General features: G+C 49.0%; 1 protein-coding gene across 1 annotated transcript in view; it reads left to right on the top strand.

The window, feature by feature from the left end:
* The window catches only part of LOC127040627 (alpha-2-macroglobulin-like protein 1), a 62068-nt gene that overhangs the window by 8981 nt on the left and 25880 nt on the right, over positions 1–27207 (top strand). Inside the window, exons 7-12 of the mRNA XM_050935015.1 lie at positions 1474–1558; positions 1834–1963; positions 11502–11616; positions 12685–12794; positions 25465–25629; positions 26748–26978. Of these exons, the coding sequence (XP_050790972.1) occupies positions 1474–1558; positions 1834–1963; positions 11502–11616; positions 12685–12794; positions 25465–25629; positions 26748–26978 (836 nt within the window). The remainder of the gene's footprint in view (positions 1–1473; positions 1559–1833; positions 1964–11501; positions 11617–12684; positions 12795–25464; positions 25630–26747; positions 26979–27207) is intronic.

The following is a 27207-nucleotide window of genomic DNA, read 5'->3' as shown; positions in this document are numbered from 1 at the left end:
GGAGGGGACTCCAGGCTGGGGCCGGGGGTTAGGGTGTAGGGGCAGTGAGGGCTCCAGCTGGGGGTGGGGGCTCTGGTGTGGAGCCAGGGATGAGGGGTTTGGGGTGCAGGAGGGTGCTCTGGGATGGGATCGAGGGATTTGGAGGGCCGGAGGGGGATCGGGGCTGGGGCTGGGATGGGGGTTAGGGTGTAGGGGGCAGTGAGGGCTCCAGCTGGGGGTGGGGGCTCTGGTGTGGAGCCAGGGATGAGGGGTTTGGGGTGCAGGAGGGTGCTCTGGGATGGGATCGAGGGGTTTGGAGGGCCGGAGGGGGATCGGGGGTTGGGTGGGGGTTAGGGTGTAGGGGCAGTGAGGGCTCCAGCTGGGGGTGGGGGCTCTGGTGTGGAGCCAGGGATGAGGGGTTTGGGGTGCAGGAGGGTGCTCTGGGATGGGATCGAGGGGTTTGGAGGGCCGGAGGGGGATCGGGGGTTGGGTGGGGGTTAGGGTGTAGGGGCAGTGAGGGCTCCAGCTGGGGGTGGGGGCTCTGGTGTGGAGCCAGGGATGAGGGGTTTGGGGTGCAGGAGGGTGCTCTGGGATGGGATCGAGGGGTTTGGAGGGCCGGAGGGGGATCGGGGGTTGGGTGGGGGTTAGGGTGTAGGGGCAGTGAGGGCTCCAGCTGGGGGTGGGGGCTCTGGTGTGGAGCCAGGGATGAGGGGTTTGGGGTGCAGGAGGGTGCTCTGGGATGGGATCGAGGGATTTGGAGGGCCGGAGGGGGATCGGGGCTGGGGCTGGGATGGGGGTTAGGGTGTAGGGGGCAGTGAGGGCTCCAGCTGGGGGTGGGGGCTCTGGTGTGGAGCCAGGGATGAGGGGTTTGGGGTGCAGGAGGGTGCTCTGGGATGGGATCGAGGGGTTTGGAGGGCTGGAGGGGGATCAGGGCTGGGGCTGGGGTGGGGTTAGGGTGCAGAAGATGGCTCAGGGGTGCAGGCTCCGGGTGTTGCTTATGTCAAGCAGCTCCTGGAAGCAGCAGCATGTCCCCCCTCCAGCTCGCAGCCACGGTTCCCAGCCAATGGGAGCTGTGAGGGGCAGCACTTGGGTCGGGGGTAGTGTGCGGAGCCCCCTGGCTGCCGCTATGGGTAGGAGTCGGTGTGGGGACATGTCGCTGCTTCTGGGAGCAGCACGTAGCCACGGCACACAGGGACCCTGCCTTAGCCCCACTGCGCTGCCGAGCGGACCGGTCTGTGGTGCCAACTGGAGCCACCAGGGTCCCTTTTCGACCAGGCATTCCAGTCGAAAACCTGACACCAGGCAACCCTACTGCTGCAGCCTGCAGCCTCTTCCCAGCCCTGCTCCATTTCCAGGCCCTTCCCCTTCCCGCCCGGCTGGCAGGTTGGTAGGGGGCTGCACGACCCGGGGACAAGCTCCAAGGCCGAGGATCGCGATGAAACCCCCGAGTCGGGGCTGCGGGTCAGTTTCACCTCATCCCTCTCTGCCCCCCAGTGCTGCCCAAGTTCGAAGTGACCCTGGAGCTGCCCCCCGTGGTGACGGTGCTGGATGAGACGCTGCTGCTGCGAGTGTGTGGCCGGTGAGTATGAAAGCAGCCCTGGCGGGCCGATAAAGGAGGAGCTGGTACTGCCCTAGGCCTGGCTCCCCTCCCCTGCCCCCCAGGCCATGATCTGGCCTGCCCCTTGCCTGCCTGCGCCTCCCTCTGCCCCATGCTAATGGCCAGACAGGGCTCCCTGGGGCTCTCACTCCCACCCACACGACCAACCCCACCCCAGCAGGGACCCCCCAATGGGCAGGCACGTTGGCTCCCTCCCCCCACTTACCCTCTCCTTCTCCCTCCCCTCTGCTAAACAGATACACCTACGGGAAGCCTGTCCTGGGGAAGGTCCAAGCCAGCCTGTGTCGGGAGGAACAACCAGTATATTACGGTTTCCGTCTTCATGCCAAGCGAACCGGAGCTCTGTGCACAGAGCTTACTGGCCAGGTGAATGTGACTGGGGAGGGGGCAGGTACATGACATGCTGCTGGAGGAGGCTCCTCTCCATGTTTTTCCTTACACTGGCCAGAGGGGGACTGTGATCTGTTGTGATGATGTTGGTGACATTGGTGTAAAGCTGGTGTAAGTGCAGACGAATCTGGCCCTGGATCCTTCAGGGTCCTGCATCTGGCAGGCTGGGGGTGGTGACATAAGAACAGCCAGACTGGGTCAGACCAAAGGTCCATCCAGCCCAGTATCCTGTCTACTGACAGTGGTCAGTGCCAGGTGCCCCAGAGGGAATGAACAGAACAGGAAATCATCAAGTGATCCATCCCCTGTTGCCCATTCCCAGCTTCTGGCAAACGGAGGCTAGGGACACCATCCCTGCCAACAGCCATTGATGGACCTATCCTCCATGAATTTATCTAGTTCTTTTTTGAACCTTGTTAGAGTCTTGGCCTTCACAACATCCTCTGGCAAAGAGTTCCACGGGTTGACTCTGCATTGTGTGAAGAAATACTCCTTTTATTTCTTTTAAACCTGCTGCCTATTAATTGTGTTTGGTAACCCCCTAGTTCTTGTGTTATGAGGAGGAGTAAATAACACTTCCTTATTTACTTTCTCCACACTGATCATGATTTTATAGACCTCTATCATATACCCCCATTAGCCATCTCTTTTCTAAGATGAAAAGTCCCAGTCTTATTAATCTCTCCTCATATGGCAGCCGTTCCATACCCCTAATCATTGTTGTTTCCCTTTTCTGAACCTCTTCCAATTCCAATCTATCTTTTTTGAGATGGGGCGACCACATCTGCACACAGTATTCAAGATGTGGCCATGCCTTGAATTTATATAGAGGCAATATGATATTTTCTGTCTTATAATCTATCCCTGTGTTAATGATTCCCAATGTTCTGTTTGCCTTTTTGATCTGCCACTGCACATTGAGTGGATGTTTTCAGAGAACTATCCACAATGACTCCAACATCTCTCTCGAGTTGTAACAGCTAATTTAGACCCCACCATTTTATATGTTTAGTTGGGATCTGTGTTCCCTGTAAACTGCAAGAGATGAGAATTAAGTGCCACCCAGCTAATGAGCTAAGCAGCCAGCAGCATGTGTTCAGGTGCCTCTCCCCCCATTTTGCTCCATCCTGCAGCTGCTCCCGGGAGCCGAGACCCTCCTGCTCGCTGTGCAGAGCAGCGGGGTGGGTGCTGATGTCATGGTGTCCCCCTTCCCCTTCACCCCATCTCTGCAAAACAGGGCAGAGGGGACAGCCTGGCTCAGGAGGACTGGGTTCATAGAAACATAGAATATCAGGGTTGGGAGGGACCTCAGGAGGTAATCTACTCCAGCCCCCTGCTCAAAGCAGGACCAACCCCAACTAAATCATCCCAGCCAGGGCTTTGTCAAGCTGGGCCTTAAAAACCTCTGAGGAAGGAGATTCCACCACCTCCCTAGGGAACCCATTCCAGTGCTTCACCACCCTCCTAGTGAAATAGTGGAGGATGAAACCATTACTCCTTGTTCTGTCATCTGCCACCACTGAGAACAGCTGAGCTCTGTCCTTTTTGGAACCCCTCTTTCTGGTAGTTGAAGGCTGCTCTCAAATCCCCCTCACTCTTCTCTTCTGCAGACTAAATAAGCCCAGCTCCCTGAGCCTTTCCTTATAAGTCATGTGCTCCAGCCCCCTAATCAGTTTCGTTGGCCTCCGCTGGAATCTCTCCAATTTGTCCACATCCTTCTGTACTAGGGGGACCAAAACTGGACGCAATACTACAGATGTGGCTTCACCAGTGCCGAATAGAGGGGAATGATCATGTCCCTCGATCTGCTGGCAATGCTCCTACTAAAACAGCCCAATATGCTGTTGGCCTTCTTGGCAACAAGGGCACACTGCTGTCATGGTATAATTCCCCACTCTGAACCTTAGCGTCCAAAAGATGGGGTACCAGCATGAATTCCTCTAAGCTCAATTACCAGCTTAGAACCTGTAGCGCTGCCACCAACCAGGAATCCAGTGCCTGGTACACTCTGGTCCCCCCAAAACCTTGCCCGGGGAACCCCAAGACCCAGTCCCTCTGGATCTTAACACAAGGAAAGTAAACCCCTTTCCTCACCGTTGCCTCTCCCAGGCTTCCCCTCCCTGGGTTACCCTGGAAGATCACTGTGATTCAAACTCCTTGAATCTTAAAACAGAGGAAAATTCACCTTCCCCCCTCCTTCTCTCTCCCCCTCCCAGACTCTCCCTGAGAGAGAAAGTAATCCTAACACAGAGAGAAAATTAACATTTCTCCCCACCAATTCCCTGGTGAATCCAGACTCAGTCCCCTGGGGTCTCATCAGAATAAAAAAAAAAATCAGGTTCTTAAACAAGAAAAGTTTTTAGTTAAAGAAAGAAAAACAGTAAAAATTATCTTTGTAAATTTAAGATGGAATAGGTACAGGGTCTTTCAGCTATAGACACTGGGAACACCCTCCCAGCCTAAGTATACAAGTACAAATTAAAATCCTTTCAGCAAAATACAAATTTGAACTCCTCCCAGCCAAATACACATTTGCAAATAAAGAAAACAACCATAAGCCTAACTCACCTTATCTACCTAGTACTCACTAGTCTGAACTTATAAGAGCCTGTATCAGAGAGATTGGAGAGAAACCTGGTTGCACATCTGGTCCCTCTGAGCCCCCAGAGAACAACTACCAAACACTAACAGCACACACACAAACTTCCCTCCCTCAAGATTTGAAAGTATCCTGTCCCCTGATTGGTCCTCTGGTCAGCTGACAGCCAGGCTCACTGATTTTGTTAACCCTTTACAGGCAAAAGATATAAAGTACTTCTGTTCTATTAACTCCTACTATCTGTTTATGACAACTCCCGACTCATATCCAGCTTCTCGTCCACTGTAACCCCTGGTCCTTTTCTGCAGAACTTCTGCTTAGCCAGTCAGTCCCCAGCCAGTGGCGTAGCCAGGTTCTAAGAGCAGGGGAAGCAAACATAAAAAAGGTGTCCCCCTTGGCTCTCTCTGGCCATGCCTCCTTGGCTCTTCCTCTGGCCGTTCCACGCCCCCCACCCTTGGCTGGCTCCTCCAGCAGGCCAAGCTTCAGAGCAAAGCGTGGGACCCGCCCGCTGGCGCCATGGTAACCCCTAACTAAGGTGCCATTTTTGGGAAAATGTGCTGAGGGGAAGCGGCTGCTTCCCCTGCACCTTCCCTAGCTACACATGGGACTCTTCCTTCCTAAGTGCAGGACTCTGCACTTGTCCTTGTTGAGTCTCATCTGATTTCTTTTGGCCCAATCCTCTAATTTGTCTAGGTCGCTCTGGACCCTATCCTTACCTTCCAGTGTATCTACCTCTCCCCCCAGCTTAGTGTAATCTGCAAACTTGCTGAGGGTGTAATCCATCCCATCATCCAGATCATTAATAAAGATGTTGAACAAAACTAGCCCCAGGACCGACCGCTTGGTACCGGCTGCCAACTAGACATCGAGCCATTGATCACTACCCATTGAGCCTGACAACCTAGCCAGCTTTCTTTCCACCTTATAATCCATTCATCCAGCCCATACTTCTTTAACTTGCTGGCAAGAATACTGTGGGAAACTGTATCAAAATCTTTGCTAAAGTCAAGATATATCAGGTCCACCGCTTTCCCCATATCCACAGAGCCAGTTATCAGGTTGGTTAGCTGCTGCCCTCTGAATGGTGAGTGGCTGAGTGCCTTTCTTAAAGAGACAGTGAGGGCACTGTTTCTCAGATTTCCCCAGTAGCCAGCTCCCAGAGTCTCTGTCTCTCTCTCCCTCCCCATGCCCAGGTACTCCATCTCTGCAGAGCTGGGGAGTGGAGACAACAGGGCTCAGGACAGAGCAAGAGAGCTTTCAGTGAGTGTTTTAAAGAGACAGTGCATGGCTTTCCCCAGCAGCCAGCACACACACTGTTTGTGTCACAGAAACACAGTCTTTGTCACACATAGAGTCTGTCACACGCACACTCTGTCTCTGTCACACTCACCTCCCAACACATACTTGTATTGTTGCTACCTCTTGGTACTTCCTGTAATGCACATATATTCTCTGTAATTTTATTATTTGATAGTCTGTTATCTTAGTGTTTTGACTGGTCTATGCATTTCATAATTTTTATTTCTCTTACGCTTAAATTTAATTATGCGAGTATTGAGTTCTAAAATTCCTAACCTGTCCTGGCTGGAGTAATTATTCCTATGGTAACTTTTTTTAAAAATTATATATTAGATCTAAGTTATTTGTTTCTACTAGTGGTGCGCATAGGCGCATACCTCGGTACACATAACAAAATTTATTTTGCACATGGATGGAAAAAATTAGAGGGAACATTGGTTGGGATTAGGTTTTCCAATGTGCATTACTTTGCATTTATCAACTGTGACACAGTTCCTCCTCTACCTTGGTGGTTCCTGCGCTCATTGGCAGATTTTCTCACCTCAATGATCTTCCCTACAGTCTGGATCAACTCCTCCTGTGTCTGATCAGGAGTTGGGAGGTTTGGGGGAGAACCCAGGCCCGCCCTCTACTCCAGGTTCCAGCGCAGGGCCCTGTGGATTGCAGCTGTCTATAGTGCCTCTTTTGTAACAGCTGCATGACAGCTACAACTCCCTGGGCTACTTCCCCATGGCCTCCTCCAAACACCTTCTTTATCCTCACCACAGGACCTTCCTCCTGGTGTCTGATAACGCTTGTACTCCTTAGTCCTCCAGCAGCATAGCCTCTCACTCTCAGCTCCTTGTGCCTCTTGTTCCCAGCTCCTCATACACACTTCCTCTCCTCTGGCTCCTCTTCACCTGACTGAGTGAGCTCCTTTTTAAACCCAGGTGCCTTGATTAACCTGCCTTGTTTGGCTGCAGGTGATCTAATCAGCCTGTCTGTCTTAATTGGTTCTAGCAGGTTCCTGATTACTCTAGTGCAGCCCCTGCTCTGGTCACTCAGGGAACAGAAAGCTACTCATCCAGTGACCAGTATATTTGCCCTCTACCAGACTCCTGTACCCCACTGGTCTGAGTCTGTCACACAACATTGAATTTAATCTGCCATTTTGTTGCCCAGTAACCCAGTTTTGAGAGATCTTTTTGTAGCTCTTTCCAGTCTGCCTGAGATTTAACTATCTTGAATAGTTTTGTATCATCTGCAAATTTTGCCACCTCACTGTTTACCCTTTTTTCCAGATCATATATGAATATGTTAAATAGGACTGATCCGAGTACAGAGCCTTGGGGGATACCACTATTTACCTCTCTTCATTCTGAAAACCTACCATTTATTCCTACCGTTTGTTTCCTATCTTTTAGCCAGTTACCAATCAATGAGAGGACATTCCCTCTTATCCCATGACAGCTTATTTTGATTAAGAGCCTTTGGTGAGGGACCTTATCAAAGCCTTTCTGAAAATATAAATACACTATATCCACTGCATCCCCCTTGTCCACATGCTTGTTGTCCCCCTCAAGGAATTCTAGTAGATTGGTGAGGCACTATTTCCCTATACAAAAACCATGTTGACTCTTCCCCACGAATTATGTTCATCTATGTGTCTGACAATTTTGTTCTGTACTATAGTTTCAACCAGTTTGCCCAGTACTGAAGTCAGGCTTACCAGCCTGTAATTGCTGAGATCACCTCTGGAGCCCGTTTAAAAAATTGGCGTGACATTAGCTATCCTCCAGTTATTTGGTACAGAAGCTGATTTAAAGGACAGGTTACAAACCATAGTTAATAGTTCCACAATTTCACATTTGAGTTCTTTCAGAACTCTTGGGTGAATGCCATCTGGTTCCAGTGACTTGTTACTGTTAAGTTTATCAATTAATTCCAAAACCTCCTCTAGTGACACTTCAATCTGTGACAATTCCTCAGATTTGTCACCTACAAAGGATGGCTCAGGTTTGGGAATCTCCCTCACATCCTCAGCTGTGAAGACCGATGCAAAGAATTCATTTAGTTTCTCCGCAATGGCCTTATCATCCTTGAGTGCTCCTTCAGCATTTCGATTGTCCAGTAGCCCCACTGGTTATTTAGCAGGCTTCCTGCTTCTGATGTACTTAAACAAATTTTTGCTTTTACTTTTTGAGTCTATGGCAAGCTGTTCTTCAAATTCTTTTTTGGCCTTTCTAATTATATTTTCACACTTCATTTGCCAGTGTTTATGCACCTTTCTAGTTTCCTCACTAGGATTTAACTTCCATTTTTTTAAAGGATGCCTTTTTACCTCTCACTGCTTCTTTTACTTTGTTGTTTAGTCACAGTGGCACTTTTTTGGTTCTCTTATTATGTTTTTTAATTTGGGGGATACATTTAAATTGAGTATCTTTAAAAATATGGTGTCTTTAAAAAGTTTCCATGCAGCTTGCAGGGTTTTCACTTATGGCGCTGTACTTTTTAATTTCTGTTTAATGAACTTCCTTATTTTTTGTGCAGTTCTCCTTTCTGAAATTACATGCTACCATGCTGGGCTGCTGTGGTGTTTTCCCCATCACATGGATGTTAAATTTAATTATATTGTGATCACTGTTACCAAGCGGTCCAGCTATATTCACCTCTTGGACCAGATCCTGTGCTCCACTTAGAACTAAATCAAGAATTGCCTCTCTTCTTGTGGGTTCCAGGGCTAGCTGCTCCAAGAAGGAGTCATTTAAGGTGTCAAAAAACTTTCTCTCTCCATCCCTTCCTGAGGTGATATGAACCCAGTCAATATGGGGATAGTTGAAATACCCCATTATTATTGAGTTTTTATTTTTATAGCCTCTCTAACCTCCCTGAGCATTTTGCAGTCACTATCACCATCGTAGTCAGGTGGTCAGTAATATATCCCTACTGCTATAATCTTACTAGAGCATGGAATTACTATCCATAGAGATTCTGGTACTATTTGGTTCATTTAAGATTTTTACTTCATTTGATTCTACGCTTTCTTTCACATATAGTGCCACTCCGCCATCAGCACGACCTATTCTGTCCTTCCGGTGTATTTTGTACCCTGGTATTACTGTGTCCCATTGGTTATCCTCATTCCGCCAAGTTTCTGTATGTCTATTATATCAATATCCTCATTTAATACGAGGCACTCTAGTTCACCCAGCTTATTATTTAGACTTCTAGCATTGGTATATAAGCACTTTAAAAACTTGTCACTTTTTAGCTGTCTGCCATTACATGATGTAATTGAATGGAACTTTTTTTTTTCATTTGACTATTTCTCATCAGATCCTACCTGTATTTTATCATCTTCCATCCTCTCCTCCTTACTAGGACATAGAAAATCTCCATTAATAGATGCTCCCCTAAGCGATGTTGCTGTCTGAACCACGTGCTCCTCCGTACTTGTCGACTTTCCCCCAGGCCTTAGTTTAAAAACTGCTCTACGACCTTTTTAATTTTAAGTGCCAGCAATCTGGTTCCATTTTGGTTTAGGTGGAGCCCATCCTTCCTGAATAGGCTCCCCCTTTCCCAAAAGTTTCCCCAGTTCCTAATAAACCTAAACCCCTCCTCCCTACACCATTGTCTCATCCATGCATTGAGACCCTGCAGTTCTGCCTGTCTAACTGGCCCTGCGTGTGGAACTGGAAGCATAATATCACCATGGAGGTCCTGGACTTCAATCTCTTAACCTAGCCTAAATTTGGCCTCCAGGACCTCTCTCCTATCCTTCCCTATGTCATTGGTGTCTACATATACCACAACCACCGGCTCCTCCCCAGAACTACACATAAGTCTGTCTAGATGTCTCGAGAGATCTGCAACCATCATACCAGGCAGGCAAGTCACCACGCGGTTCTCCCAGTCATTGCAAACCCAGCTATCTATGTTTCTAATGATCGAATCCTCCATAACTATTACCTGTCTTTTCCTAATAACTGGAGTTCCCTCCCCTAGAGAGGTATCCTCAGGGTGAGAGGATACCATGACATCATCTGGAAGGAGGGTCCCAACTATGGGATCATTTTCCTCTGCTCCAGTTGGATATTCTTCTTCACTGAGACTTTCATCCTCCTCACCAGCACAGAGGCAGGGGTGGGACTGTTCTACTGTGTCCCGGAAAGTCTCATCTATGTACCTCTCTGTCTCCCTCTGCTCCTCCAGTTCAGCCACTCTGGTCTCCAAAGCCCATACACAGTATCTGAGGGCCAGGAGCTCCTTGCATCGAATGCTCACATACACCACCTGCCGTAGGGCAGGTAATCATACATGCTGCCTTGGATGCAATAACCTGGGTAGCCCTGACTCTGTTGCTGGACTTCTCCCTGCATTCCCTTTTTACTCCTGAAGCTCGGTTCTTTGTTGTTGTTTTGGTTTTATCAGGGGGTGGTTTGGGCTTTAAATTTAAAGACTGTTAAGAGTATCTAGCCCCCCAGCTCACACTCTCTGCTCTAAACTCCCTCGCAAAACTCCCCTGTTTGCCACTCCTGTTCACTAGCTCCTCTGGTTGCTTAGGAGCAGGCTTTTTAAAGTCCCTTGGTTAAGGGTTGATGGGGGCTAAAGGGCTTAGGGATCAGAGCCTCCTTAAGCAGCTCTCAGCCTTGCCTAGCAGGCCGCTAGGCTCAGCACACACAAGGTCAGCACAAACAAACAGACCATACGGTATATTTCAATCAAGCAGCAAGCACACCACAAACACACACACTACAGACAACTGACAGCTGTGTAGCAGGGCTTAGGGACTTCTATGGCCCCCCCTTCACCACAATATCTCAGTGCCTCACTTTCCCTCCTAGCCCTCAGGAGGTGGGGCAGGCTCCTGTCCTCATTGTACAGATGGGGAACTGAGGCACGGATATGCTTAGGGTCTGTCTGGGCAGCAAAAACCCTGGAGCAGCATTTCCAAGCCCAGCTCTGCTGCCTGGGGCTTGCACCGTGGGGCTAAAGGAACAGTATAGATGCTTGGCTCGAGCCTCCCTGGGTCTAGCACCTGGATCCAACCATTGACCTGCTGGTTCTAGCCCCGCAGCACAAGTGGGGTCAGCAGGGCTGCGCTCAGACTCGCGGCCGCAGGGGGTTTCTTCTGGAGCCGTACTCAGAGCGACTTGCAGGCAGCCTGCGGAAGAGCAGAGACTTGCCCCCAGGTCTCTCCAGACCTAGGCTAGTTCCCCAGGTTACGGGGCTGCCCGTCCTGATCAGCAGCTCTCATTGGGCGGGGGCAGATCTCCCCGAATGCTCTCAGTCCCTGGGGTGGGGGGCGCGATTGGAATCAGCCAGCGTTAGCACGACGACAGGGGACAAGCACCAGGGGACATGATGGGCACGAGTGACCAGGGCCTGTTTTACGTCTCATCCCACCCACAGCAGTGCCAGCTGCACAGCGCCCCCTAGTGCCATGCTGGGGTACCGGTGTCAGACTCACTCCAAGGTGAGAGCGTCCCCTGCTGCTGACTTCAGCACCCTGGTTTTCTTTGAGTGTCTCCCGTCCCAGCACTAACCAGGCCAAGCCTGATTAGAGACCTGCTGAGCTGACACCTGCGGGGCCTGGTGCAGAGCTGCTGCTAACGGGCTGTGATTCTCTCCCTCCAGACTGACAGCAACGGCTGCTTTTCCAGAGAGGTGGGGACGGCTCCCTTCAACCTGACCCGCTCTGGCTACAGGATGAGCCTCCAGGCCAAGGCCTCTCTCGTGGAGGAGGGGACAGGTAAGGTTGACAACCCTCCAGGATTGGCCTGGAGTCTCCAGGAATTAAAGATTAATCTTTAATTAAAGATTATGTCATGCAAAGAAACCTCCAGGAATACTTCCAACCAAAATTGGCAAGCCTGGGGACAGGTGGGACTGAAATCAAGCACACGTGCATGCCCTCAGCACTAAACCCCCAGGAGCAGAGGGGTCTCACTTGCACATGTGGTCATGTCATTTGTAGCCCAGCTGCTTTAGAGATGGGCCCAGAGGTAGTGCTGGGGGTTGGATCTGGGGTTCTGGTTCAGCCCATCACTGGGATCGATCCCTCATGAGTTCAGACCTGGGCACCTTCATGCAAAGACTAAACACCTTCCCGCGAGTGGCCTCTGGCTGTGGACTGAGCTGGCAGAGTGGAGTGACAGCCCAGCCTGTGTCGCTGGGCCCTGAGTCACGGCCTCAGTGACGTTAACGCTTAGCGTTCAAAACAGCAAGTGCTAATCGCTTAGTAACGAACCCTGAAAACTCCACACTTAACCCAGAAGAATCCTGATTTCCAGAGCGGCCGACACCCTTTTGGCTGAAAACTGTAACTGTGGGGTGGCTACAACGTTACCCTCAGGTGCTGACATCAGCGATGGCAAAGTGGCTGGAGGAGAGTTGGTCCAGAACAACAACGGGTCACTGGGCACTTCTGAAAATGGCCCTTTCTGGGGGCAGGCCCTGTGCTGAGAGGCCTGTGTGCGGGGTCAGCTCTGGGGCCATTCAGTAAAGGAGCTCTCTGCTGGGGAAAGGGACGCAGAGCCAGGAGACCCTGCTAGCAAATGTCAAGTGGCTGGTTTGGGATAAAGCCCCAGGGGAAGGTGGATCTACATTTTCTAGTTTCCAGATTCTCCAGGAAAATCCTTCTCCGCCCCCAGCTGAACCTCTCAAATTCTCCCCCAAATCACACCCTCCAGTCCATAGCGAGAGGGAGTAGAAATGGCTGGGTGGATTGTTATGGAGAGAAATCTGGGACGTAGCCTGAACTCTGGTGTCACTCTCAGCACCTGCACCTTCCTCCTATCGTCCCACCCTCTCCTGCTAGGGGTGGAGCTCAATGCAACCAAGAGCTGTGACATCGTGTCTGAAATCGCTACGGTGACCTTTGAGGACGCTGACAATACCTACAAGGCTGGAATCCCCTACACTGGCAAGGTAACGGGATTACCGGTGTGACAGAGTGGGATATGTCTGTACCAAACTGTAACCTCCATTGATGTTGACTGCTTGCCAGATGTGCTGCACTTCTGGTTCTCATGTGCCCCATGCACTGGAGATCGGATGCGTTAGCGGCACTCTCCATGTCCTGAAGCCCCCCCTTCCCAAGGGCACAATGGAGGTTGAGCAACCAGCCAACCCTCAGTTCCTTTTCACGGCCTCTGGCTGAGAGACAGAGCCAGCAGCAGTGTCCGGTCTCCTCCTCCGATGAAGTTTTTCTCTTTATATTTTGTAAATAGTAATATTTGATAGTTAACAATTTTTACAGGAGATAATGGTTTAGTTAGGTCCCTCTCCTCGGAGCAAAGAATGTTGGCCATACTTAGAGGGTGGGGGAGTCTAGCCTGGGAAGCAAGGACTCTGAAAAACACTTGGGGATCGTGGTGGATAATCAGCTGAAGACAAGCTCCCAGTTTGACGCTGTGGCCAAAAGAGCTAATGCAATCCTGGGATGTATAAACGGGGGACTCTCGAGTAGGAGTAGATAGCTTTTGTTACCCTGGTAGCCATCTCTTCCACCTCTAAGGCTCTGCCTGCCCCAGTTCGCAACCTCGAGTGTGGTGGACACCATCCTGCCAAGGAGCATGGGAGTAGATCTCCTCCTCAGGTGCCTGCTACGTCACCTCTTTCTTTGTCACTTAAGAAGGGCAGCTCGAGGCCAATCCCTGGTCCCTCTGGTGCCCAGAGAGAAAGAGTCCTGAGTCCTTGGTTCTCTGATGACTGATCCCTTGGCACTGCAGGGAGGATTTTGTGTCTAATGGGGTTCCGCAAGCGTCAGTCCTTGGTCCAGTACTATTCAGTATTGTCATTTAATGACTTGGATAATGGAATGGAGAATGTGCTTATAAAATTTGCTGATGACACCAAGCTGGGAGGGTGTCTAGCACTTTGGAGGACAGGATTCAAATTCTTAACAACTTTGACATATTAGAGAATGGGTCTGAAATCAATAAGACATAATTAATTAAAGACAAGTGCAAAGTACAACACTTAGGGAGTCGAAATCAAATGAACAATTACAAAATGTGGAATACCTGGCTAGATGATAATATTGCTGGAAAGGATGTGTGGGTTACAGTCAATAACAAATTGAATACAAGTCAATAGTGTGATGCAGTTACAAAAGAGGCAAATTTCATTCTGTGGTGTATTAACAGGCGTGCTGAATGTATAGCACAGGAGGTAATTGTCCCATTCCAGTCAGCACTGGTGAGACCTCAGCTGCAATACTGTGTCCAGTTCTGGGTGCCACACTTTAAGAAAGATGTGGATAAATTGGAGACAGTCCAGAGGAGAGCAACAAAAATGATCAAAGGCAAATGACCTGCCGTATGAGGAAAGGTCAAAAAACTAGGCATATGTAGTCTGAAGAAAAGAAGTCTGGAGGGGGACCTGAGGACAGTCTTCAAATCTGTTAAGGGCTGTTATAAAGAGGATGGAGATCAATTGTTTCCATCTCCACTGAAGGTCAGACAAGGAGTAATGGGCTTAATCTGCTGCAAGGGAGATTTAGATTAAATACACCTCTGCCTAGATATAACGCTGTCCTCAGGAGCCAAAAAATCTTACCGCGTTATATCAAATTAGCTTTGATCCGCCGGAGTGTGAAGCCCTGCCCCCCCCAGAGCGCTGCTTTACTGTGTTTTATCTGAATTCGTGTTATATCGGGTTGTGTTATATTGGGGTAGAGGTGTATGAGGAAAAACTTCCTAACTATAGGGGTATTTAAGCTCTGGAACACACTTCCAAGCGTGGTTGTGGAAACCCCATCACTGGAAGTGTTTAAGAACAGGTTGGGCAAACACCTGTCAGGGATGGTCTCATCTAGGTTTACTTGGTCCTGCCTCAGTGCGGTGGGCTGGACTAGATGACCTCTCAATGTTCCTTCCAGCCCTACATTTCTGTGATTCTGTGATGTTCCTCAGACACCCTTAAGATTAGCCCATCCATTAGAAGAGTTTTCAGCCTCCACTTCTTCTTGTGGGGGTAGTGAAGGAGGCTCAATATTCTGTTCTGCTAGGTCCCTATATATTAGAGAAACCCTTTAGGAATAAGGGTAGGTATAAGCATGATAGCACTAGACCCTCTGCTTGTATCCCCCTACATGGCTTCATTCCCTTTACTAGTATGGCCAAGGTTCCTGGCCTTACTGGCCCCCATGGTCTCATGACATTCTAAACACATAGCCAGATCCACTTGAGGGTGAGGTATTCTTTGAAGGATCAACTGGTTGTGCCATAGACTTCTCAAGCTTCTGACATACAGCCCCAGATGATTCAGGAAGTTATGCCCCAACAGCTACTTGCTGGGGCAATTCGGGAACATCCTCATCAGATGAAGTCACAGCACCAACTCCTACATCTCTATTGGCAAATGATAAAATGTACCAAGAGCTTCTGCAGTGCATGGTGGAGGCATTGGGGATTCCAATGCAGAGTGTCCAGGAAAAGGGACAAATTGCTGGACCTTTTACACACTCCTTTGCCTGAGAGACTTGCACTTCCTATAAAAGGGCATTTTTGTACCAGTCCATTTATTGTGGCAGACTCCACCATCTTTACCACTACTGTCAAAGAAGACATAAAAGCAACATCAAGTCCTTCCTGTAGGATTTGAATATTTCTGTTCTCAGCCTCCTCCTGGGTCTTTAGTGGTGACTGCAGCACAGGCAATGACTAAACAACAATCTTCTAAGACCACCCCTTAAGATAAGAAACTGAAAAAACTGGATCTCATGGGAAGAAAGAGCTACTCATCTTCAAGCTACAAGTTTGTGTGGCAAATTTTGATAATTTCCTTTCCAGTTCTGACCGTTTGAACTGGAACAAGGCCATTGAGGTCCTGGAGAAACATCCTTCTGAAGCCAAGGACAAATTTTAGGGTCAGTTAATAGTTAAGGCCTCATTCAGCACCAATAGATGTGGTGGATCCCACTTCAAGATCTATGGTGACAGCAGTCACCAAGCATCGCCTATCATGGCTACAGTGCTCTGGGCTACCAAGGGAAGTTGGAAATACATTGGACGATCTTCCCTTTGAGGGGAGTGAACTTGAAAGTGCAAAAGTGACTGAAGTGTTTGTGACACTTCCCAAGGTTCCCCGGGCTTGTGAGGCACCTCACTACCACCTGCTCTTAGCGTGAGAAGGCCTAGACTGAGCCTGCCTGGACTCAGTTCCCTGACTAGCAACACAGGCGTTGCTCTCCAGGCTTCCACACGCCTCACTCTTTCTTCACAGGTTAGCAATGGGCACACTTCAGCCCCCAGTCCTCTGAGCATCCCCTATAGTGTCCGGCCCCTTCTCCACTGGGCACTCACAGAATTACCAGGCCCACTGCTCCCAGAAGACCAGTGCACCACAGCTTACTAGTTATACCTTAGATCTCAGCTCCAATTAACACACAGAACTTAGATTTGTTACAGAGCAAGCGAGTGTTTATTTAACAAAGCACAGAGATCCCTGTGCCAGTAAACCAAAGTATTGGAAACAAGGGGTTAAATATACATTAAAATCATAAACGCATTCTAGAGCCTTTTTGTCTAATAAGGCACTGCTTACCCCAAGTCCTCTTCTCTTGGCATTTTTCAATCACGATGACTGAGACCCTTCTTTCATGCGGTGAAGCCCCTGGCAGCTTGCCTCCCCGGTAAAGGATAACTGGGGGTTCATCTGCACCCCAGATATGGTTCCAAATGTTCATTGCATTTACTCCTATACAGGATATCCCCTGCTGCTTTTCTTTTTTCCTGCAGCTCTCACAATCTGTTGATTAGCATTTTGCTCAGACTGTAAATGGTACCCCACTGTGAACCACTCAAAACTCAGTTTACACATGAGTGGCCAGAGAGAGAGAAGCATCTCTTCCCCCCTGCCTGACTGGAGTATGTGGATCACCTTTTGGTGACCTGCATTAATTCACAGACCTAGAGAACATATTTTAATACATATACATAACTCCTCATATGTTTTCCATACACACCTCTCACAATTATTAGGATGACCAGTGTGACACAGGCTTTCATTAAAGACCTTACATGACACTCTTTGGCAAACTAGTACATAGTGTGACATTAGCCAAGGTACAATCTAGACCAATGAACAGCTCTGTTCCCTCAGTTCTCCAACCGAGGGTACCTTTTACACTGCTTCGCTGTGAGAGCTACCAATCCTGGTCTGCTCACACCCAGCCTCTAGCATGTAAGTTACTCCGAGTTGTATTGTATGAGTGCTATGGCCAGCCACTCTTGAATTACACTGTAGAGCAACCCCAGAAAATTCCCAGTCCCACACTTTACCCCAGAAATGTGTGTCTTGTATTGCCCAGTGCCCTCTTGGACAATACAAGCTCGTATAAAGTCCCTAATTTTATTAACCAGGAAATGATATGCACAAGTCCTGTTATCCCAAATTGAGTTTCCCAAAAACTTCAATCCAAACACCCAGTTTTAAATCAAAGAGTAAAATAAATTTATTAACTACAAAAGATAGATTTGAAGTGATTACAAGTAATGAGGCCTAAACTTTAGAATTGGTTACAAGAAAACAAAAGTAAAAAGCAAATAATACCTAACTTAACAAGCTAAGTATATTCAAAGCAAAGGTCTCTCTCAATACATGTTACTGGCTGGATCTCTTTCAGTGTGGATCCCTCCCCAGTCCAATGCTGCTTTCTTTGTTCTTTGGGTGTTGTCGATACTGTGGGTAGAGAGAAAGGGAGACATCATTTGGGGCATCTGCTCTCCTTTCCTCTTCTTTGAGAATTATCTCCAGCTGAAGGTCAGGAGACAGAAAGTCTGTTTGGATGGGAACCTCAGGCTGTTTCTTTCTCGAGATGTAGATTTTTTTGCCCACATCCTCTCTCCTGCCGAAGAGTGGCCACTTAACCAAGTGACGGTCCATTTGATTTCATTGACACCTGGCTTAGGCATCAGCTATACTTTTGTCTTTGGGGAACCGGTTAGTGACTGTCCTCTGGACATGGAACATGTCATATTAATACCATACAGTAGAATCTTATAAATTTACATACAATGTTGCCACACATTTCACCAGGACAATAATGACCAACAAAATATGAGTTTTCCAATGATACCTCACAAGGCATACTTTTGTACAAAATGTATCATAGTCTTGTAAACAGGATGAACATAAGGGTACAGACTGTCACACAGACATCCCAGACTCAGGGGCTCCCTAGACCCTGCTTCCCCCTGTGCTCTCTACTGGTTGCCACAAAGGGGGCCTTGGGTCCCAGTGTTACACATGCTAAAAGATTTCCCACCACACTCCCTGGGTATTTATATGCCACAGATTGAAAGGAAGCAGTCTCATCCATTTCAGAGACATCCTGTTACTGCTCCATTCTACCACACCTACCAGAGGTCTTCAGAGCAGTCCAGAAAGAAGCAACATCCTCACAAACGAAACCTGACTTCTACAATAACTACAGCTCTTAGCCCTACCCTCTCTTCCCTGAAGCAGTGAGTTTGACATTTCCATCAAGAGCTGCCAACCAGTCTCAGATGACTTTACCCTTTCCCACCCCATTTGCAGACCATTCACATTATTTCCAGGAAGTCTGGACCCATATTACCACTGATCAGTGAGTACCTACTGGAGGTTATTCAACAAGTGTACTCAATCCAATTCCAAGTCCTCTTGAACCCTGATCCATCTTCCCCGCCCCACCAGGGACTCCTCCCATGCAAGGTTATTACAGCAAGAGGTTCAGTCACTCATATCTCTTGGAGCAACAGAGAAAGTTCCTCACCTGTTTCAGGGACAGTGGTTTTATTCCCACTACTTTCTGGTCCCCAAGAAGTCAGAAGGTCAGTGTCTCGTATTATACCTCAGGGATCTGAACACCTTTGTATGCCAATGTGCCATGATGAGCCAGCCAAGCTGTGATGGACTCCATCCCTGATTTGGTCTCTCTGTCTCCCTCTGTCCTTTGTCCACCCCAGTGAAAGCAGCTGAGTCCCTCAGAAGGGCTGCCTCCTCCTGACATCTTGTTCCCTTTGTTCTCCAGCTCAGCTCACATGTCCCACCCGCTGGAGTTTCCTGCTGTTAGGTACACATTGTTCAGTTGTGGGACATCTTTGTTTCGCTGGACCTTCTGGTGATTTGGGTTGGTTCCAGACCGTTCTTTAATGACCATATTCATTCCACCCAGACAACTAGGTGACACACATACCTCATGCCTCCTGCACGCCTCTAGGTTTACTGGGTAGCAATACAGAGCACAAAGGGAAACTGAGATACAGATAGGCTTCCTGAAAATATTACAGAAAATTCCCACTTTGTCACAGCCAATTCAAGCTTCAGATGGTAAGTATCTCCTCCATGCTTCCTTCCTTGGATCCTCTGGACTATTCTGCAGCTCTCTGTCTGCACCATGCATATTTCTATATTTCCATCCATTCAGCACACAGGAAATATCTGTTTTTTGTGTGGGCAACACACACTATCATTACAGAGTGCTGCCATTCTGGCTATCAACAGCTCCAAGGACTTTCATGAAATGCCTGACTATGATAGCAGCCCATCTTAGAAAGAACAGCATCTCAGTGTACCGTACCTCAACAACTGGTTGGTGCAGGGTTCGTCTCCCCAACAGGTCACAGAAAGCGTTCGATACATCTTGACACTGTTCTCCACTCTGGGACGAACAATAATCAAGGACTCATCTTATCTATTTTCCATTCTGAATATAGGATTCATTAGAGCCTTCATAAACTCTGCTGCAGCAAAGGCTTACATGCCACAGCCAGCTTCAACAACACATTGGCTCCGATCACTCCAATGCAGACCAAGTTGCAAACCACAATGAGGACATGCCTCGGTAGTGAGGCGGAGTGGCCTCCCACTTAATCTGAGGGAGAGGAGTCACTCAGTAGTCCCTGGTGGATGCAGTCAGGCCGGGATTTCCCCTCCTGTTGGAAGTTAAGGGGTGGGACAGGAAGTATAAAGGGCGGGTTCTGGAGATCTGTTGGGCTGCCGCTGGAGGAGGCAGACATCTCCCATCTGCTCCCAAGGCTGGAGAATAAAGAGGTGCCCCGTTGAGCTGAAGAGCGGCCAGACCTACCGGAGCCATCAGCCATCTGAGGCACTGAGGAGCCAATGGGACTCCCACTAGCTTTGTACCCGGAGAAAACGGAGGATCCCCACAGATTCAGGTACATCGTGAGGGGACAGTTGGAAGTGGCCCAAGGACAGCCGACCCCAGTCTGGCTGCACTGCTGCCAGACACCCAGTCAATATATTGCAGCTGGATTCCTCGCTGACCCAGTGGCGGAACACTCCGCCACTGTTAGGGCCCTGGTCTGGGACCCAGTGGAGTCGGGAGGGCCTGTGCCCCCCTACCCAATGCCTCCCCCCCTCGGGGTGGCAGCCTCCCCATCTTAGGCCACGAGACCTGTGTTTGTCTGCTGTCTTCCTGAGCCAAGATGTCAGGCAATGGACTGTCTACTGCTCCACCTCGCTTCAGAGGTCAGAGAAACCCGCTCCTAAGCCCACAGACTCTTTGGTGCTCCACCTGGCCTGAGGCATGAGCCTCTACACTGTTTGATGCTCTGCCCTGCTTGAGGGTCTGGGCTCCTAGACTCATTGCAGCTCTGCCCCTGCCTAAGGGCCAGAGCTCACAGACTGCTGGTTTACTCTGCCCTGCCTGAGGGCCAGAACCCACTGATTGCTCATTGTCCTGCCCTGCCTGAGGGCCAGAAGCTTTTAGACTGTTTGGTGCTCTGCCCTGCCTGAGGGCCAGAAGCTTTTAGACTGTTTGGTGCTCTGCCCTGCCTAAGGGCCAGACCTTAGACTGCTTATTACTCTGCTAATTCCCTGACTTTGGGTGATGCCTCCCACTGACCCAGAGGGGGAGGACCCACAGCTAACCCACTACAGTCTCCAATTGCGGGGTCATATGTAGGGCCCTACCAAATTCATGGCCATGAAAAGCACATCACAGACTGTGAAATCCAGTCTCCCCCCATGAAATCTGGTCTTTTGTGTGCTTTTACCCTACACTATACAGATTTCACAGAGAAGACCAGCATTCCTCAAATTAGAGGTCCTGACCCAAAATGAGGTTGTGGGGGTGGGGTCACAGGATTAATTTAGGGCAGGACATGGTATTGCTTTCCTTACTTCTGTGCTGCCTTCAGAGCTGGGTGGCTGGAGAACATCAGTCGTTGGCTGGGCACCCAGCTGTGAAGACAGCACTTCACCAGCAGCCGTGCAGAAGTAAGGATGGCAATGCCATACCATACCACCTTTATTTATGTGCTGCTACTGGTGGTAGCTCTGCCTTCAGAACTGGGGTCCCAGCCAGCAGCCACTGCTTTCCAGCTGTCCAGCTCTGAAGGCAGGGTCACCACCAGCAGCAGCGCAGAAGTAAGGGTAGAAGTACCACAACCTACCCTACAATAACCTTGTGACCCCCCCCCCCCCCGCAACCCCTTTTGGGGTTAGGACCCCTACAATTACAACACCGTGAAATTTCAGATTTAAATAGCTGAAATAATGAAATATACAATTTTTAAAATCCTGTGACCATGAAATTGACCAAAATGGGCCTTGAATTTGGTAGGGCCCTAGTCATATGGCTTCATGCACACTGGTGACTCCATTCACCAGACTCACCCTTCAGGTTGTCTGCAGTGTACACAGCAAAGGTATGAAAGTGCAGATTCCACAAGACGTCCTGAACTCCTTCAGCTGGTGGAATGACCTGGAGCAAGTTTGCAAGGGTGCGTCCCTCTCACTGTTACTGCTCACAAAGTCTATCCTGACCCAGGCTTCTGCACTGGGATGAGCAGCTCATCTCGAGACCCGAACAGGTCAACATTCTGGAACTCGGGGCCATCTGACTTGCTTGCATGGTTTTTCCACCCCATATCAATGGCCAGAACATCCAGATAATGATGGACCATACCACTGTGATGTTCTATGTAAACAAACAAGGAAGGACCAGGTCCACCCCTGTATGTAGAGAGGCCATCCTTCTGTGGAACTGGTATGTATGTCACAACATTAGGATTTCTGAAATTTATCTGCCCGGTCTACAGAACATGCTGTTGGATCCTCTGAGCAGACACCGATTGAAGAATCATGAATGGTCCATAAAGAACTCAGTTATGGGATCCATTTTACATTGATGGGGAGCTCTTCACACAGATCTGTTTGCGACTAAGCATGACAGAAAATGCAACACCTTGTGTTTCACAGGGGGGCAGAGTCTGGCTTCTCAAGCAGATGCTTTTCTAGTGCTCTGGACTCAGGGACTACATTATGCTTATACTCTCGTTCCTTTGATACATGTGTCTTACAGAAAATCAGACAGGAGAAAGCATTGGTCATACTGGCAGCCCCAGCTTGGCCAGACAATACTGGCATCCAGAACTCAAATCTCTGTCACTGTCCACTCCAGTTGCACTACCTCTGTGTCCGGACTTAGTCAGCCAGAGCAATGGATCTGTTCTTCACTCAGACCTGATATCACTGCATCTGACGACATGGAACCTGCCTGGTTACTGGACTTAGAAAAAACTTGTTTTGCAGATGAACAAAACATCCTAGTTCAGAGTAGAAATAGTCCAGTAGGGTATACCTAGGCTGCGATATGGACACACCTCTCTGCATGGTCATCTCAACACAATCTCCCCCCAACAGGGCTATCGATTCCTGATATACTTCAATATTTGCTGTCCTTGAAAACATCTGGACCATCTGTAAGCTCAGTACAGGTTCATCTGGCGGTGAACTTGGCGCATCATCCACCAGCCCAACATTATACAGTTTTCTCTCACCCTACAGTAAACAGTCTTTCTCCCAGAGCAATAGCCTCCTCCATTATGAGACCTTAATGTGGTGCTTATCTATCTGATGGACCATCTGTTTGAGCTGGTCTATGAAGACTTCATTCCTCATAACATTTACGTCAGCTCAAAGGGTTGGCAGATTACAAGGTCATCATAGACTGTCTTTCATAAAGACAATGTGGCATTTAAACCACATCCTAAATTTCTCTTAGAAGTGGTTTCAGACTATCATTTAAACCATTTCATACCTTTACCAGTATTCTTTCCTAAGCCCCATTCCTTGAGGAATGAAGTGGCTTTTACATATTAGATGTCCTTCAAGCCCTGTCTTCTATCTGGAAGACAGAGTTTGAAGGGATAGGATAGATAACAAGACAGAAATTATCCAAATGTTTCTATGTAAATCCATAGAACATTCCCGTCTTGAATACTGTGTATGGGTCCGGTCGCCCCATCTCAAAAAAGATATATTGGAATTGGAAAAGGTACAGGAAGGGCAACTAAAATGATTAGGGGTATGGAACAGCTTCCATATGAGTAGAAATTAAAAAACCTAGGACTCTTCAGTTTGGAAGAGACACCTCGGGGGGATAAGAGAGAGGTCTATACAATCTTGGCTGGTGTGGAAAAAGTGAATAAATTTTTTTTTACTCTGTCACATAACACAAGAACTAGGGGTCACCTAGTGAAATTAATAGGCAGCAGGTTTAACACAAACAAAAGGAAGTTCTTCACACAATGCACAGTCGACCTGCGGAACTCTTTGCCAAGGGATGGTGTGAATGTCAAAACCATAACAGGGTTCAAAAAAGAACTAGATAACTTCATGGAAGATAGGTCCAGTGATGGCTATTAGCCAGGATGGGCAGGGATTCAAAACCATGCTCCGAGTGTTCCTAACCTCTGTTCACCAGAAGCTGGGAGTGGACAACAGGTCATGTGATGATTACCTGTTCTGTTCATTCCCTCTGGAGCACCTGGCATTGGCCACTGTTGGAAGACAGGATATTGGGCTAGATGGACCAATGGTCTGACCCAGTATGGCCATTCTTATGAGTAGGACAAAGCCTTTCAGGGTATCTCCTAGGCTATTTATTTCTATAGCTGAGATGTCAAAGGGTCAAGGAATTTCGATGCAGAGGATTTCCAAGTGGGTGTCCAGTTGCATTACCATAGCTTATGAGAGAGAATTTAGAACAATCTGGGCAGGTTAGATTACATTCTGTAAGGGCTCAGGTAGCTTTCACTGCTTCCTTGTAGGGTGTTTCTTTAACCGATGTGTGTAGCTGCTACATGGGGTAGTGGATATACTTTTACCAGACACTACTCAATTGTGAAGCATCTCCTTCTGATGCTTGTTTCGACAGAGCTGCATGATAGAATGTTTCTGTAGACTCAGTCCTCTCCAGCTTTATGATACATTGTGAGTCACCAGAAATGGAGCGAATATAGACAAACACTTGGTGAAGAAAAGGAAATTACGTACCATTTTTAAGACATGTTGTTTAAATGTGCTGCACAATCCACCTCCTTTTCCCCTCTACTGACAAGTCTATTGTTATGGTCTTGACAATTGGGATGGAGCCAAGGGTTGTTTGGTAGCTCCTTCCCCTTTCAGCGCTGGGTAAGGGGGTGCCCAAGGGAGGTATGCAGGGCGCAGGCACAACCAATGGCCACTGGTGGCTAAATCATTCAGATCTGCATCACATGGGGCACATACGCACCAGAAGTGGAGCACATATAGGCACCACATCTCAAAGAACTCCAGTTACTAACAGGTAGGTACCTTCCCTTTGTATTTTGTGCTGTGCACACACATACATTTACGCAAGGTAGATTATCGAATTGCATTCTTGACAGGTGCCCAGCCTAGAAAAGGTGTGCGACACTTAGCCGAAGGACGATCATGGAGAAGATCTCAAGATGGCAATCTAGCGCCATCAGTTTTGATTGTTTCTCAACTACTGGCCCACCCCCACAGAACAATGTTTTTTCTACCAAAGGGCCTACAAGTGGTGTGAGCACATCTGAGGGAGGGGGAAGGAGTTTTCCAGATGAGCACATGGCAGAAGGGTCCAGAGAGGCTCTACTTAAGAAGTGGTGCTGCTCGGTGCAGCTGTTCTGACCATCACCATGTGCCAGAAGGATTGGCTGGAGACTGACAAGGCGGGAGGGATTCTGCCCAGCCTGAACTGTTGACAAATCCCAGAGTCAGAGGCAGGGTGAGGTCAGACTAGAGAAGGGTGCTCATCAGCATTTTTGTTCTTTGGCAAAGATCTATAACTCTTGAGCCATCTATGTGACTGTGGTTTAGAAATTCCTTTTTAACCCCGAGTTCCTTACTTGCCTACTACATTGTCCCTAAGGGGTTAATCTTAAAGCCCAGTGTGGCCACCGCCCAGATGGGACTCAGAGGGAATGTGTCTAAGCAAAGCAAGGGGTCTGGGAGATCTGAGGCCCTGGTTTCAGGGGCTGGGGGTGGCTGGACTGAAGAGTCCCATATCCCAAGGGAGGACTCAGTCAAGGGGTCAGACAACCTGTTACCCCTCAGTGCTCACCCCAGCACCCCCAGCTATTCCAGTCCTGCCCCAACTTCTTCCCAGATCTGCTAATGCCCCTCAGTCCTCCCCCCCCAACACCCATCCCAGCCCTGGGCTTTCCCAGAGCATCTCAGGGCTGGATTGCACTGTCCCTTTCTGCCCCCAGCCAGCTCTTTAGCCCCTAGTGGGCAACACTCTCCCAGGAGTCTGCTCCCCTGAGTTGTGTGTGTCTCCCTTTCTCTCCCAACTCAGATGCTCCTGAAGGCAGCAGATGGCTCTGCACTGAAGAATGAGAAGCTGCAGCTCTTTGTTAGCTATGGAGATGTGAGGCAGGACCAGACCTTCCTGACGGACGAGTCTGGCAGAGCCTCCTTCAAGCTGGACACCTCCGGCTGGACTGGAAGGGTCACTCTGAAGGTAAGTAATGGGCATCCCAACATCTGTGGGGACCCTGCACTCCAGCCTCTGATCATCTTCTTTCGGCTGGACTGGACACCCGGACTTGACGTACGAGAGCACCCTGCACTGGGCCCAGCTGCTCAAGGGTTGCTGCATTGCCTCTGTCAGACTGCCCCATTCAAACCACTGGGGTTTTCCATGTCACTTTTGTTAAGTGCTAATAAATGTATTTCTGCTGCAGTTATGCTGTCTAGGCTGCTAAGCTGTTACAGCTGCTCAGTGCTTCTGTTCTTGGAGCTCCAGTGTTATCAGCACTAGCAGAGAGTGCAGCTTGCTAATTCAGCAGACCTCAATGTTACTCATAAAGAAAGACCACAGGCACAGTTCAGTGATGAAGGCACTTGGCTAGGGTTATGGTCCACGAAGCACGGTCCTAGCACCCTGGTTCTGTGGTTGCAGGTACACTAACATATATATGCTCATGACAGTGGACCAGCTCAGTCAGCAGCGGGATTGTCTGCTGCTCCCTCGGCTGGACAAAGGTGCCCTTCTTATGACTTCCCCTTTTATACATTGATGCAAACAAGTTACATATGACACTCCTGATATGGTTAGTTACCAACCCTACACCTTGTACCGGCTGGTTCAAACAAAACATCCCCATTCACTATTCTGTCATTCCATTCTTATCTTATTCTGGGTCGGCGTGTTACTGTACCATCTCCAAGGATTGTGTTTATGCCGTTACGTTAGGGTGTCCCTGTACTAGCCTTCTGGAATGTGTTTACATGATCACCTAGTACTTCTTAGGAAAGCCTGTGTTTTAGCAAGACTAGTCATATCTTTACCAAGTTCATGTACCAGACAGTGGACTTGTAAGCAAGCGTCTACTTTATGACAGGGCCTGAGTTTTGCTCATAGCATGGCCTGGTTGTTGACTGTGGTTCAGGCCTCAGGTCTTACACCAGGCCCAGTGCTCCAGATTCTCTCTCTCTGCTACAACTCTTATGGACACAGGGTGAGGGGTTTTAATGGAGAAATCAGTTGGCAAAGCCTGCCCTGCCCTGGCGGCATTCCTGTCCTGTGCTGGGCACTCTGTATCCCTGATGATCCCCATCGCACTCTCTATCCCCCAGGGGCACTTCAAGCAGGTGGATCGCAGCTCTGTGTTTGGAAGAGTCTCTCCCAGTTATCCGAATGCCCATCGTAACCTGGAGCCCTTCTACTCCAAGAGCCAGAGTTTCCTGAAAATCCGCTGGCTGGGAGGGGTGCTGCCCTGTGACCAGGCCCAACAGCTCCAGGTTGATTACATCATTGCTAGAGAGACCCTGGGGAACGGGTCCAGGAGCCTGGATTTCATCTTCCTGGTGAGCCCATCTGGGAGATTAAAGTGTGAGTGTGTGTGTGTATGTGTGCGTGTGCGTATGAGCATGAGGTATGGAATCAGCGCTGTGACCCCACGACAGACCAGTGGGCAGTAGGACAGTTCCTTTCAATGAGAAGGGCGGGGCAAGATCAAGACGGAGCTTTTCCCCTTTCCCCACTAGGGGCTCTGGTTCCAATCTGGCCCCAGAGCAGGGGCTGGCTGGCCTGGGG

The sequence above is a fragment of the Gopherus flavomarginatus genome, chromosome 25, assembly GCF_025201925.1.
Source record: "Gopherus flavomarginatus isolate rGopFla2 chromosome 25, rGopFla2.mat.asm, whole genome shotgun sequence".
NCBI classification, from domain to species: Eukaryota; Metazoa; Chordata; order Testudines; family Testudinidae; genus Gopherus; species Gopherus flavomarginatus.
The sequence above is the reverse complement of the archived record's forward strand: the minus strand, read 5'-3'. Positions and strand labels throughout refer to the sequence as shown.